Genomic DNA, 14,394 nt, shown 5'->3' on the forward strand with positions numbered 1-14,394 from the left:
TTTCTCTGGATAAAAAATGAGGCGATCGTTTATCGGTTTCTAGGCGCGGCAATTTTTCGTTATTAACGATTCACTTGGAAAATCGCTAATAGTTCCGTTATGCAAACATCGATTTTAAATATCGTCGCGATTCACAAATTTCTTTTTTATAATACCATGCGTTCGATCGATTCAATGTATCGTGGTTAATGTCGAAAGTTAGGAGATTAAAATAACTGAAATTGTCGAACCAACAAGTGGTTCGGAAATTGATACTGACTCAGGCGATGAATCATCGTCATTAGTACATGTACGAACAAATAAAATACGAACACCGAGTATTATTTAAAAGCATATTATACTCGGATAAACCGCATCGAATCGTGTTAATTCTTTCCAAAAATCGGCGAATATTTCGAGGAATTTCTGACTGCAGATTCAATCGTGGCGCAACAACAACGCGGCTAACGATGCAATTCAATTAAACCACGCGGATCGCTCATTTGCGTTACAGTAATATTATCGAGACCGGTAATAACAATATTTACACTGTTCGCAAAAGAACATATTTAAACCGTGATGCAATTATTGTATTTTAGCTGATGCAATGGTAACACGATGAGAAAAAATTGTTTCTTTGTGTTTCGCAGTCAAAGGGAGGATTGACGCGTTTTTAAGTGAATTAATTTTGAACTCATTTTGTAAAATAAATCACTTTCACACCTGCAACGTTTCCAATATTTTTCAAATCGGAGGGAAATTTTATCGAGTCCCATTTTTTCTGAAAATATATAAACTCTTTCCTTTCCTTTTAAAAAATAATTTAAAACGAGACTTTCAAGTACTGTATAAACATACATATTCGAAATTTCATATTTAATCTTCGAATAGCTTAGACACGTGATAAGCTCTATGAATTTTCATTTGTATGGTTAACCAATCGCGGCAGTTTCGATACTATCGGTTACCGATTATTTCGTAACCGTTTAACATCTAATTCATTCTAGATTCTGTAAAATAAATACAAAGAATCGATAGCATTATCAGCAGTGGAAAAATGTTCGCAAAATCGAAAATTACACGTCAATGCAATTTTTGCGAACGCAGCGTTGGTTAGTTCTTTCGAGTACATTTCCCACTTGTTTTCGAGATATAAATTTGATTTTCGGTGAACAGGTGCATGTTTCATTATTTCAAAATATGTATACGTTGGGTACAATGTACTGCGTTGGTCTGTTTAACCAGGTACCAGTTTTTGCTACTTGTATTTATGCAAGCAAGCTACATTTAACACATTGTAAGCAAACGAATGAAAATTCGAAACATATGAAATTTAATGTGGTGAATTTAACACGTCACGAGCGAAAGGGTTAAAAAGTTTGCGCACGAAGATAAAAACGAACCACATTGTCGATGAAAATGCGAAGGAATCGAAGCGAAACGGCCCAACACGCCGCGGATACAGAGAAATACGAGACAGATGAACGGTATCGATTTAATGATCGGCTCGCGCGGACTTTGTCTGATAACAATCATGAAGTCATTAACGTGGCAACAGGTTTCGCATTTTTTCCCCCAACCGCGCACCCGGCAATTGATCGAAACGGAAAGAAAATACCAGGAGCCGTGTCCGTGCCGTTAACCATTAACTGCACCATTAGTCATAAATAATATAATCGTGATTTGCATCATTACGAATGATTATTTCGCGAATAAAAATGCTGCTCGCCGTCGTATGGAAACGTGGGAACCGAAATCACTAAACGAATAATTCATTTTTGTTGCACCCCTTAATATCACAAAATTTGTTATACACATTTGTGACATAGTAAATACAGGCAAGGTTTTCACTGCTTCACTATAAGGATAGGTGGAGAAACTTTTTGGCAAAATTAAAAATTTCTAATCGTTCTAAAAAAATTATTTTTAGCTAGGGGGATTAATTACAATCATTTTTGGTGAATAGGCATACCCCCGAAATCCTACCCACTTTCGAGAAAAAAATTCGAGAAGGTGTGAAATTTTTCGACAAAATTAAAAAATTTCAAATCGTTCTAAAAAAAATATTTTTAGTTGCAGGTGCCAATTACAATCAATTTTAGTCAATAGACATACCCCCGAAATCCTACCCACTTTCGAGAAAAAAATTCGAGAAGGTGTGAAATTTTTCGACAAAATTAAAAAATTTCAAATCGTTCTAAAAAAAATATTTTTAGTTGCAGGTGCCAATCACAATCATTTTTAGTCAATAGACATACCCCTGAAATCCTAACCATTTTCGAGAAAAAAATTCCATACCAAAAATTTAATTTTTGGCCAGAAATGTTTGTGTAATTTCATTTTCTGTCTCCGCAAATAAAATATCGTACTAGCAAATATTCTCGAATAACATCCAAGAGATATTTGAATTTTAATCGATTAATTCGATAACAAACGAAAGAATTTCGAGTCGTTGCGAATTATTAAATTTTATTTGTCCAAAAATAAAGTAGCTTGTAATATTCAGTGAAAAAGTTCGAAGCTAATTCTGAAACAAATAATTAAACGATGTGGTGGTTGCTAATTGAAATAGTAATTTTATGCTGAAGCATGGTAACGATAGAAAAAAATCGATAAATTTCGAGACAGCTGAGGGATTAAAAACTGAAAACCGCCGATCGGAATTCCGAAAAGTTGATCGCACTTTCTGACTTTATCTTAATTATTGGTTGTTATTGATTCTTAATTTAATTGAAAGGGATGCCGCCGAATTTATGAGGATTTTACGCAGATACCGGTGGCATTTGTATACTGGAATAATAAATAGGTAACGTTTGCTTCTGGTACAAGCAATATAATGCTTGGATGAAAAACGAAGAGTAAAACCGACTATTTGGTTAATTTCTCTATTAATTAAAGTTGTTGACTGTATTTCAATTATTAATAGAACAGAAGTTTCAATAATATTTAGTAAATATCTGTTCCAAGATTTCATTGAGATTTAATTAAAATATCTATTTACTATTTACTAGATATCTACTAAATATTTATTAAATATTTACTTAGCATCTACTCAATACCTACTTAGTATAATGAAATATTTACTTAGCTTTCTAACGATTCATTCAAAACCCATTCTATAAGATCTAGTCACAATCTAGTCAAGAAATGCTTGACTTGTGGAATATTCATTTTAATTTACCCTGTATTTACTTAAAATTGTAAATTGAAAAGAAATTTCTATAAATAAAACACTAAAACAATTGGAAAATATTATTTCCTATAAAAGTATAAAACATCACCATGGAAAAAAATATATTGTAGTTAACGTTAATTCAGATTTACCTTGCACACAGTAATTGACAAAATATTGACTAAATACAAACAAAATACAATATTATACAAATAAACCATTGATGGAAGTAATATTCCTTGACAAAAGTATAAGAATTCACAGTAAAAGAAGTATATTTTATCAAGAGTATTAACCTCATACTTGAAACTATCCTGTTTTCTTAAAAATATATTGCAACTAATGATCGGAATACAAAATTCTACAAATAAAACATTGGAGAATATTATTTTTCCATAAAAGTACAAAATATCACCATGAAGAAAAATACATTGTAGTTAACGTTAATTCAGACTTACCTTACACACAGAAACTGAAAAAATATTGACAAAATACAACATTATACAAATAAAACATTGATGGAAGTAATATTCCTTGACAAAAGTACAAGAATTGACAGTAAAAAAAGAATATTCTATTGAATAGTATATAGTATTAACCTCAAATTTGCTACAAATTATAGACAGTAGATTTTTGAAAAAGGACAAGAATTTGCCCCTAAATTTTAATGCTTTTGTTTGATTTAAAAACTCACCAATTAAAATATCCATGTTCCCATTGAAATCTGATAAAACATACGATTGTATCAATCAAACTGCAATCGATGACATCGACATGCGGTTCGCCGTCTCGAGGTACCAGGATCAAGGGATAAAGAGTGAAAGACAGCCGCTTGAAGTTTGCTGGGTTAGATCCACCGACAGTTCACAAACTCTTGTAGGAAACTTCTAGATGCTTCTGCCATCCTTTACCTAACTTCACCACGCTCGACAAAGTTCGAAACTTCGCCCATGGTAGTTCGTCCTTGTCTTCCTTCGTTTTCCTTTTCTCGGCGATCGCATTGAAAAGTCGCAAGCTGCGCGCGAATGCTTGCAGTATTTCTTACTGGAATAGACACAGGACCTTAAAAATAGAACTGACGCATTCGAGAGTCAATAGAGCAATCTATACTATCCAATTGTTCTTGCAGAATTGATCGATTCAATATCAACCGCCATTATGGTGTGTTCGCACGACCGAGTGTACACGCATTAGAAGAAAGAGGGAAATTTCTAGAAACTTACCAGTTCAGTGACAGCATATCCTTTCACCTTTCTTATTGATAACACTTTATTCAACACTGAACACAATTAAATGTGTACTCCACAGACTGTTAATTACGTAAATTATTCCGTTACGATTGTAACGAATATCGACACTGGCGCTGACTGACTGTACTGGTGCACTGGCGCTTTCGGCGGTTACTATGCGCATTATCGAGATCGCGGTCGATCTGACTTCGAGATTACTAATATGGAGTCCTTCTCGTTCGCTCCTTGGAAATCTTCGCCACGTATTTGAAGTTTAGGAAGGAAAAATCTGATTTGTCATTAAAGGTTTGGCATATAATTAATATAATATGTCCAGAAAATTGCTATTGCCGTGTTCTATACACACAATCTTCGTTTGGATCGCTGTATTGTTTTACGACTCCAATTTTCAATGTTTTAATTTTCGATTAGTCGTTGTGACATTTTTTGGTTAGATGGTTTGATTTGGTTATAGAGCTTAAATTTGAATTTAATAATTAAGAATAACACATGTTACGATGGGTTAATTAGTATCTTCGTGGATTTGATGTATTGTCGTGTATTTTGTTAATATTATAATAGATATCGGATATTATTATCCGTAATTTATAAATAGTTAATAATTTAATTGCCCATAAATCCATAACATTTTCCAACGAGGACTTTATTTTGATTCATTTTCGTTTGACGTTCTGCGTGTTTATAACAACGTGAAAATTGATACATTTCCATTACTTTTAAGCCAATTAATCCATAATTAAGCGTCAATAATATTTTGATTAAGAAGCTCGGCAATTGTAATCGAATATTATCAATTACCGCTCGATTATTCAACGATCACGAATATTAAAGTATATAAATTGAGTATTGTATTTTTCAATACATTGCGGGATCAGCAATTTAAATTTTGCGATTCGGAAATTTATAAATTTCCCTGTATTTCAATCTCGATCGTTCCTATTTTAAACTTTAAAATTAAAATTTGTATCGATAGTGAATCCATTCCGTCTAAGAATTTCATGAATATGTCGCGTTGCATTATAAATATTTATTCAGAATTTCCGAGATTGCCTCTACGTTATAATATTTAAAATAATTTAACGTAGACGTAAGTACCAGCATCTCTGAACAAGTTAATTGATTTATGATGTCTCACTCGAGCAAATGAACCGACCCACGAAATATAAATAGTCCCATCTCTAGAACTAATTAACTGTGCAATCATCGAGCCAGACAGTTAATTAAAAATCATGTTAAATATTCGTTTCAGGTTTAGGCCTGGGGCCACATACCCCCGAAGAAGCAGCCGTTTTGGCGGCAGCAGCGGCAGCATTGCACCACCATCACCAGGGTGGTCCTGGTGGACCAGCTATGAGGCCACTGAGGCCTCATCTACCCCCGGGGATGCTTCACGCGTCGCCACATCCCCTGGCGCCTCATCATCCGCTTGCGGGGCCTCATCCTGCCCTTATGCCACCTCCGGAAGATGACGGTGTTGTAGATGATCCCAAAGTTACCCTCGAGGGCAAGGAGCTCTGGGAGAAATTTCACAAGCTTGGCACGGAGATGGTGATTACGAAAAGCGGCCGGTAAGTGTTAACAATCTCTACTAAACATCACCATGATGATGATCATCATGTGATGATGATTTAACTATGCGATATCGACTTCGTTAAGTCACATTCCTTACATTATTGAGCTTGCAAATGAAAAATTGTCACCTGGACCAACTGCAGAAGCTTTTTTTATATAATATTGTTCATCAAATCGATAGTCTTGAGAAATTAATTCGTGCAGCACTTACGATATCTTCTTCGATAGTTCGCCCCCTCGATACAGACTTTGTTAACGCAATCTTCGCGTGTCCAGGTCATACTTATTACGTTTCTAAGTTTGCAAACGAAGAATGGTCATCTGGACCTAGTCGCAGTAGCTTTTTCTTACGGCGTACGAGTCGCTTAGTTGCGCGTTTTTTCGTCTCTCGGTTGATCTCGCGACGTTAATTCGTCCAGCGCTTGGATATTTCGAGCCGGTCAAGCGAAACGGAAGTTGGAATTGCTGCTGTGGTCTCCGCTGTGCGCGGACAGGCTAAACGCCGGGCCCTGCGGTTCCCCTAGTTAAGCGCGCGGAGCTCGTTCGAACGTGACGTTTGGTAATGCGTCGCGATTTCGGTGAATCAATCGTGGCCAGTTGCGTTGCCCGCGATAGAAGACAACGCAGTAAGGCAAGAGCCGTGAGAAAAATGACGGGCTGCGAGCGAAACACGAGAAGTCAGCGGGTCCCGCCAAACCGCAGGAAATCGCGCCACGTCCCCCGGTTAAACTTGTTCGCGAATTCACGGGACAGGCGATGATTTTGGTCCCTTCGAAGGGAAACCCGGACTTTGCGGGGCTGGAAAAAAATCCGGACCGATAGAGGGAATTTATAGATCGCTGAACGTTCACTTAGGAAATTTAGAATCATTAATGGAGAAGACACGTTGCACCCTCGTACTCTTCGTTGAAACAGTGTATTCGAAACTTCAACACCCCTTTGAACGGGAATCTTTAGTTGTTTACCAACAGAGTTCACTTCGCCGAGACGCATTTCATCGCGTTTAAAGATTCAAAGGCTTTATGCTCACTGAAAGTCTGCGTCCGCGACACTTTTCCCTCTATGCTCGACCGATCGAAAATTCTCTCGATCGCAAGCGCAGTGAACTCGATAATACCGAAGTAGAAGAAAAAGTAAAGAGTTGTACGGAATGAGTTGCCGGGGTAGTTTCATCGAAAGTACCAGACGAAACACTTTTGTTTGATGACGATAGATGGGAAAACGCAAGGACACACACGTCGGAAAACTATAATAGCTCGGAATAGCGGATACGACGAGTGAAAGGGTGAATATGGATGTTTACATATTTCATATGTGATGCACACAGCTGAGAGCAAAAAGTTACGCGCGTGTGTACCTGGATTGCGGTTCCAGCTGGCGGGAGTCTATACAGCTTGGATTTAGTTTAAGGCTCCTTTTTTCGTGCGAACTTTCCCCGTTTAAATAGAAGCTTCGTCGAGCTTTATAAACGCTACTTTACAAGCGCTACCGCACGAGTCATTAACGTCAGCATTATAAAGACTCACTAGAATCGAAAATGAGGAAATTAAACTCTACGGAACCATAACGTTATAAAAGACATGCGAGATAATCTCCAGATTCCGAAGCTACGGATGAACACTTGTCCCTCAAACGTCACCAACAAATTACACTCTCGAAACCCTCCCTTTGCACACAATCGCCAGTAGTCAAAGTTAGGCAGCATTCTCAACGACTCTCCACCCAGGATACGCCATTGATCCCCCGCCCCTCTTTCCAGGGATCCTAGATGAGGCATTCCGCAACCGTCGAAACACGGTGCTCGCGTGTATTTCATGCAACAGATATAATCGTCGGAATCGTGCCCGCTCTAAATCAATCTCCATCGATAAATAATAACCGTCGAGTTAGGGCTGTCCCAGCAAGGTCTATCTCTCTCTTTCACGAAACGACGACGACGATCACAGATAATTACACGCGCGGAAATTGTGCCTGGCCCAATCTGCGTCCGGTGGTCTACGTCTCAATACACTGTGCGCGGGTTGTTGCTGTGCGTGTTCCTGACCTACCGGTGGTCAGCCAGCACACGCATCCAACGGGCCCCGGATTCGAGCCGTAGTCGTCCACGACTCGCATAATGCCCCTGGTGCTGGGTCCGGAACAGAGGAGGGTGGGGACTAAGTATAGGGCTGGCTTAACGATGTTTGTTTTATACATTGGCAGCCTCTTCTCGAACCTGTAATCTTTCTAAACGAGATATTACCCGGGCCCAACGCGAACGCGGACTCCAACGGTGGGTGTGCGGCCCGAGGACAGGGATTTCGCACTCGTGGCCTGGTGGAGGGGTGCTGGGCCCCGAAATTGCCCCACCGGAGCCACAAATTGCTGGCCATTCACGAGTTCCACCGTGCGTGATCGTGTTCGTGTTCGGGATAGCGAACGGTCCTCTCTCACCGATGCAAACTGATGCTTTCTAAGCGTGATCCTGACTTTTTCACTGAGTTTTCTGACGATGATACGCTACGTTCTCCATTGGGGTTACCTGGGGATCCTGAAGGAGTTTGTGTGTGCAAAGTTTGAAGGGGAGATTGATGAATAACAGAGAGTAAGACATTCCTGTGACAATGTCTATTCGAGTGTCTCTTTCGGGGCGTCAAGAACTTCGTCTTTCAATTACCGATCGCAAATTGCTTTTCGAGTATAGTTCTCTCGTAGAAGTAGTTCAACTTATCGTCTACTAATACTGATTCCTGGTTACCCCTTTTGTGGCGCCATGATCTGCACCTTGCAATTGCTGACCCAAAATTCCTTTTGAAGTATGGAAATACTTCAGTTTGCTTAAGACTACGTCCAAGTCATTAGAGTTAATTAACGAAGCAGTAGAGGTCGAATGAATAAACGTAATGTACCTTCGATATTTCGTTTCTTTTCATTTTCAAAGTAAACAATTTGTTTCTCGTGAAATATTTTAATACGAAAGTTTCTGATTGTCTGTCGAATTCGTCTGGTGTTCCAGCACACGCAAGTTTCTGAGCAAATTTACGCGAAACTGCAATCCCCTTAATGGGCATAGAAACTGTCTCCCCTATTAATCATCAGGATCAATCCTACTTGTGCAATTAGCAGCACGAAATTGGCAGTCGATGTTCGTCTTCTTTGGCATTCAGTCTATAAAGAACGGCTTCTAATTGCTCGGGTCTCGCGTGTGCCAACGCGAACGAGTTTCGTACATTAAATTTCCAAACAGTTTATCAAGAGTGAAACAACGGAACGCTTAAATGAGCCAATTAGACAGTGACTGAACACACGAGGGAACCTCATCCCGTAAATAAAGAGAAGTTTCTGACGATTTGATGCGGCTAGCGGCTCAGTGTTTGCAGTCTGTTGGGGGACGCTTAGCGCCTAGCTTTATGGGACTTAATTTCTCTGATTTTTAAATCAAATAAAGGTCTTGAAGCGCGAGACCAACAAACCATAAAGCGGCCTCCGCTACACAGGCCAATGGAACCTTACGCAATCGGCTTAAGAAACTTTGACCACTTTGCTGTGTAATATTTTTTTTCTCGCAGATAACTACGATTCCCACTTTAAACATTTAGAAAGCAGATTCAACAATTATTGATGAATAAACGCGTTCGGTTTTAACAGCAGTGTATACTATTTGGAATTGTTTTCTAATATTGTGTAAATTAAATTGGATAATTGTTTTGACCGTGTGAGTAAATGTCTTATTACTGGAAGAACAATAAAATACCTTTTATACTGGATGTGAAAACATAAAATGCGATTTACTATCGGATCAAGCATCAAGATTTTTATCATTTGATCGGCCTTACGTAACCAACAGTGTTTTATATAGAGGCGAAAAAAACGGTTGAACAACTATCGCTAGGTGTCTGTTATTTGAATTAAAAAATAACCGAAGAAACAAAATTTATAAATTATCGTATATACTTTTTCAAGATATTTCATTGTTAAACTTTTTATCTGGCTTTCTTCCAACCTGATGGAATTGTAATTTAACGAAAATGTTTTACAAAAGCGGACAGGTAGCGTGTTTAGATTTTCAAGCGGAAATGGAAATCGTCGAATATTGTCTCTCACGAGGTATAGTAATTTTGCGATTACGCAACAAACTGCGACACTCCGTGTCGTGATCGCCCACAGGACATTACGAGCTATCGCGCGATGAAATATGTACGTTCATTTTGACGTCTAAACTCGTGCTTATCGTTAATACTGCTCGTCACTGTTATCGTTGACAAATGTTAATTTTTGCGTCTACTTGGCAGGAAATGGTCACTTAAAATAGAAAAAGAAAAAAAGGAAACGATCGTGCGAAGATAATTGCAATCGTCCTCGGTCAATTGGCGCGCAATATTCTTGTAATTGTGAAACAAGTTCTGGTTATCGGAATAAATATTCCTCCCGTTCTTTCAACAACTCTCACTCAAGCTTTGATTCTCCTATTTCTAAAACTTACAGTATTATAAGCCATGTGTCTTCAAACATTGATTTTCGCTATTATTTATTTTTATTTCATTTCCACTTTATTACTTTCTTAGGATAACTTTGACGATCATTTATCACCACGAAGTTTCTTTCCCTCGTGCTGCTCCGTATAAAAATAATATACTCTTCCGGTTGGAGAAGGAAGCAGTTCGTTGAAGTTTGAAAGTTTAAGGAGCAATAACGCGAAAATCCAGGCAATTATTCACATCTTATCGAATCAGGTTAACATTTCGTGGTCTCGAACACAGGTCCCCGAAACGACAACGATTTCTGTCACGCATTCGCGTGCGTATCCAGAAACGGTCGACGCAAATTACTTTTCATCGAGGGTGTTCACTGTGTCTGACACTGGAATAATCTAATCGACGTCCAGGTTCGCGTAATAATTCTATCGAGAACGAGATCGACCACCTCCGATCGCGTGCGGTGGTCTGATCTCGCGCCTCATTGCGTCTTGTACCAGTGTTTACTGCCACGAATTATCCGGAATGACAACTCTTTCAAAACTGTCGAGAAATGAGCATTCTTTAATTATTGGACTCGAACCCTTAAAAGTTCGTAGATTGTTCTAACCAACCATTAGGACTCTCCTAGAATTAATCACCATAAAAGTTAAGAGAATATTTGAGGTTAGATTTAAAGATGGCGACCCTTTCACATCTGATGTCTGGTGACTTCGCCACTTAGACTTAACTTTTTAACTATTTCATGCGCATATACAGGGCGTTCGGTTATCCCTGGGAAAAATTTTAATGGGGGATTCTAGAGGCCAAAATAAAACGAAAATAAAGAATACCAATTTGTTGATGGAGGCTTCGTTAAAAAGTTATTAACGTTTAATGTTCCGACCGTACTGAATTTTTTTCTCGAAACTGAGTAGGATTTCGGGGGTATATGTATTCACCAAAAATATTGTAATTGACCCCCGCAACCGAAAATAATTTTTTTAGAACGATTTGAAAAATTTTTTTTTCCCTCGAAAATTTCACACCTCGAATTTTTTTCTCGAAAGCGCATAGGAGTTAAAGTTATTCCGGTAAACAGAGTACAAATGAACATGCATTTAGTTATTGGTATGATCATATTTAGTTGTAGAACTAGGTGTATATCCAACGCTGTTCTAGCATTAGTACCTCGAAGTTGGTCGATTAATTTTAAAATCACATTGTCAGGGAGGTTTTCAAGACTGACTAAAATTTCCTAAATACTCATTCCTCGCCCCTGTCCAACAAGGTCACGCACCATCGTCCAGAAATCGCGCGCACGGCGAATCCCCCACACATCCACAGGGCACTTCAGCCCTCTCGAAGGGTATAGCAGCACATGCCCTCGCCCTTCCCTTCCTCGAGCAACCCCGTACCTGTGGCGTCCGTCCGCAATCGCTGCGTGCCCCCCGTCCCCCTCTCCAAACTCATAGTCACGTTCTCTCTCTCTCTCTGTCTCGCTGGTTGCCCCACCAAAAGCACTCGCTCCTTCCTCGTCTGGCGGGCACGGGCGCATGTGCGAGCTCTCAGTTTCTCTGTCGACCGCGAAGGGAACGCTTTCTCTTCAGGGTCGCGCTCGTCCCGTCTTCTGTCGGGATCTGGTAATTAGCCGTAGTGGCCTGAGCGCGCCTGAAAATGCGCTCTGCGATTGTGGTGGAAGTGTCAGTATCGCAGGCGGCCGTGTATCGACGTTTCCTTCGCCGCCGCCTCCGCCACGGACGAGAGCGCTGAAAACGGGGGAGCCTTTCAAAGCAACCCCCCTCCGTAATCCCCGTCCGTGCCGCCGGCAAAGCATCCTCTTCGTTTTTCACCGGGTTTTTGTGCGCGCCACCGCGCCTCCTCACCCCTGCTTCGACAACGATTCCCACGTGGGTGTCGACCCCGGGATATCGAGGTGTTCTCGACTGTCACGTGAACCGAACCGAGCAGATCATAGATTCCGGTAAGTGGAGAACGTTTTGGTGGTTTTTGGGTCTTTTATGGCCGAAATTGTACCGAAAGTGAGGGGTAAATCGTTTTTCAAACTTGAACCATGGGATACTGAGGTGTGTTGATGCCACATGGGCTCGCTGCTGGTCACAAAATTGTTAATTTAGACATTTTAAAACAAATTCAGTCAAGAGATCAGATTCTTGAAGTTCATCCCTGAAATTTCGATTGTTTGGGTTTGTTCCTTCCTTTTATCGGAGATGCCTCGCCCCGCAAAAGGCAACGCTTGCGCGGTTTTCATCCTGCTACACCCTTGCGCAATATTGTCCGTCGACTCCTCCCAATTTTCGTTCTCGTTTACAATTTTCGTCGAGACAGGCGCGACAACACCCTGTTGCGTTTATCTCGATCAGATCGCGGGGGAGGAGGATCGCGTGACGATCGCGACGAAAGGTTTTCGTGGCAATATATCGAAACGCGGACTGCTCGTGACGGAAATGAGATGCGTTCGAGTCGCCGAGAAAACATACGAACAGCGGGGAAAACAGTCGCAGCGTAGATTGGTAGATAAACAAAAGAAACATGAGCGTCGAGCGTTGACGTCAAGCAAGAAGGGGTGCTTTCGACGCGTGAGATTGATTGCTCGAGCTTTTGGGTTAATGGCTCGTAATTAGGCACGCTGAACGGTTCAATATTTATTTGTTTATGCAACCCTTTAACGCGGGGAATAATAAATCACTAGAACGTTTACTCAAGCAACAGTGGTAATTGAATCTGCACTTTCAACTGCGACTGAACAACTTAAGATATTGATATCATAACATTAACTATGTTCAGTTTTAAATACTATATGATATTTAGAAGTAAACTGAACTTAACGGAATATAAGTATTATCAAGATGGTCTACTTTCTGCAGGGTTATATTTTATGAGACTTCGAGACTATCGCCATTTTGCTTAATGGTATATTTACAAAACAATTATGAAAACAGTTGCAAACATAACACTATATCAGCCATTGGTTACTAGTTTTATAGACAAAATATCTTTTGAAGCGTTAGTTTTCATCTCCATGAGTCACGCTCTCAAAAAATGACGAAATCAATGTAAATCCGTTACCAGTATTTTCGCGTTCTCGTTTTGTTGAGAATATCATTCTAAACCACATACCGCGACGAGGTCAATTCGACGAAAATAAGGCGAGATATCCAACAAATGAATCGAGTTGCTAATTAGCTTTGACTACCTGCGTTTTGCTAAAATATCATTCGATACCTGGATCGGTATTAATTCTGCACGGATTTTTCCCCTATGAACGGCATGATTTGTACGCGTTACGTTACTGGTTGTAAACATGCATTTTTTTTTCTAGAAAGCTCGGTTGCAACGCTAGCTACTGGATACTCGTATTAAATTATTTACTGTTTATTGAAACATTATATCGTCCGCACGGTAGCGGTGCAATTAGTTTCTCGTTGTAACGGATCTAGAAGCAACGCGTTTCTCGAGCCACCATTTACCGAATGAATTGCGATGCAATTCTTGTCTTAATCGCGCAAATTTGCTGCTGAGTACTTACCAAATAGTTTCTTCGTTCGTTTAATAATTACGAGGCTTGAAAACTTTGTTATTCGACGTCCGCATATCTTGTCTAGATCCAGAAGAATTCAACCACGGACGTAACTCTGAAATAACCTCTTTTTTCAACCGATTTCCATCAATTTACTATTGCAGCCAACGTTTCATCATTCACTATACTTACGCATACCAACCATGTTTGTACGAGGAAGCAAACATTTCACGATCTAGGGACATTAATAATTGAATTAAGCTCGCAGAAAAATCTAGGTGGGTAACTAGGAGTTGTCCAATTTGTTATGGCGTTGGCACGCCTTGATCCATTGTACCAACGCTATAACTAGAAAGACTTCGTGCAAACAAAACCATGTGTAGATGGTTGCAATTAGAATTCACATTATGGAATGAAATACTTCGTTGATTTTATTAATTATTTATT

At 39.7% G+C, this 14,394-nt stretch overlaps 1 protein-coding gene across 3 annotated transcripts in view; it reads left to right on the forward strand.

Annotated features, from left to right (window-relative positions):
- Bi (T-box transcription factor bifid) overlaps nucleotides 1-14,394 on the forward strand; it is a 106,229-nt gene that overhangs the window by 10,462 nt on the left and 81,373 nt on the right. For all 3 annotated transcript variants that reach the window (XM_076768591.1, XM_076768589.1, XM_076768590.1), the window contains exon 2: nucleotides 5,651-5,969. In XM_076768591.1, the coding sequence (XP_076624706.1) occupies nucleotides 5,651-5,969 (319 nt within the window). The remainder of the gene's footprint in view (nucleotides 1-5,650; nucleotides 5,970-14,394) is intronic.

This window comes from Colletes latitarsis, chromosome 7 (assembly GCF_051014445.1).
Source record: "Colletes latitarsis isolate SP2378_abdomen chromosome 7, iyColLati1, whole genome shotgun sequence".
NCBI lineage: Eukaryota > Metazoa > Arthropoda > Insecta > Hymenoptera > Colletidae > Colletes > Colletes latitarsis.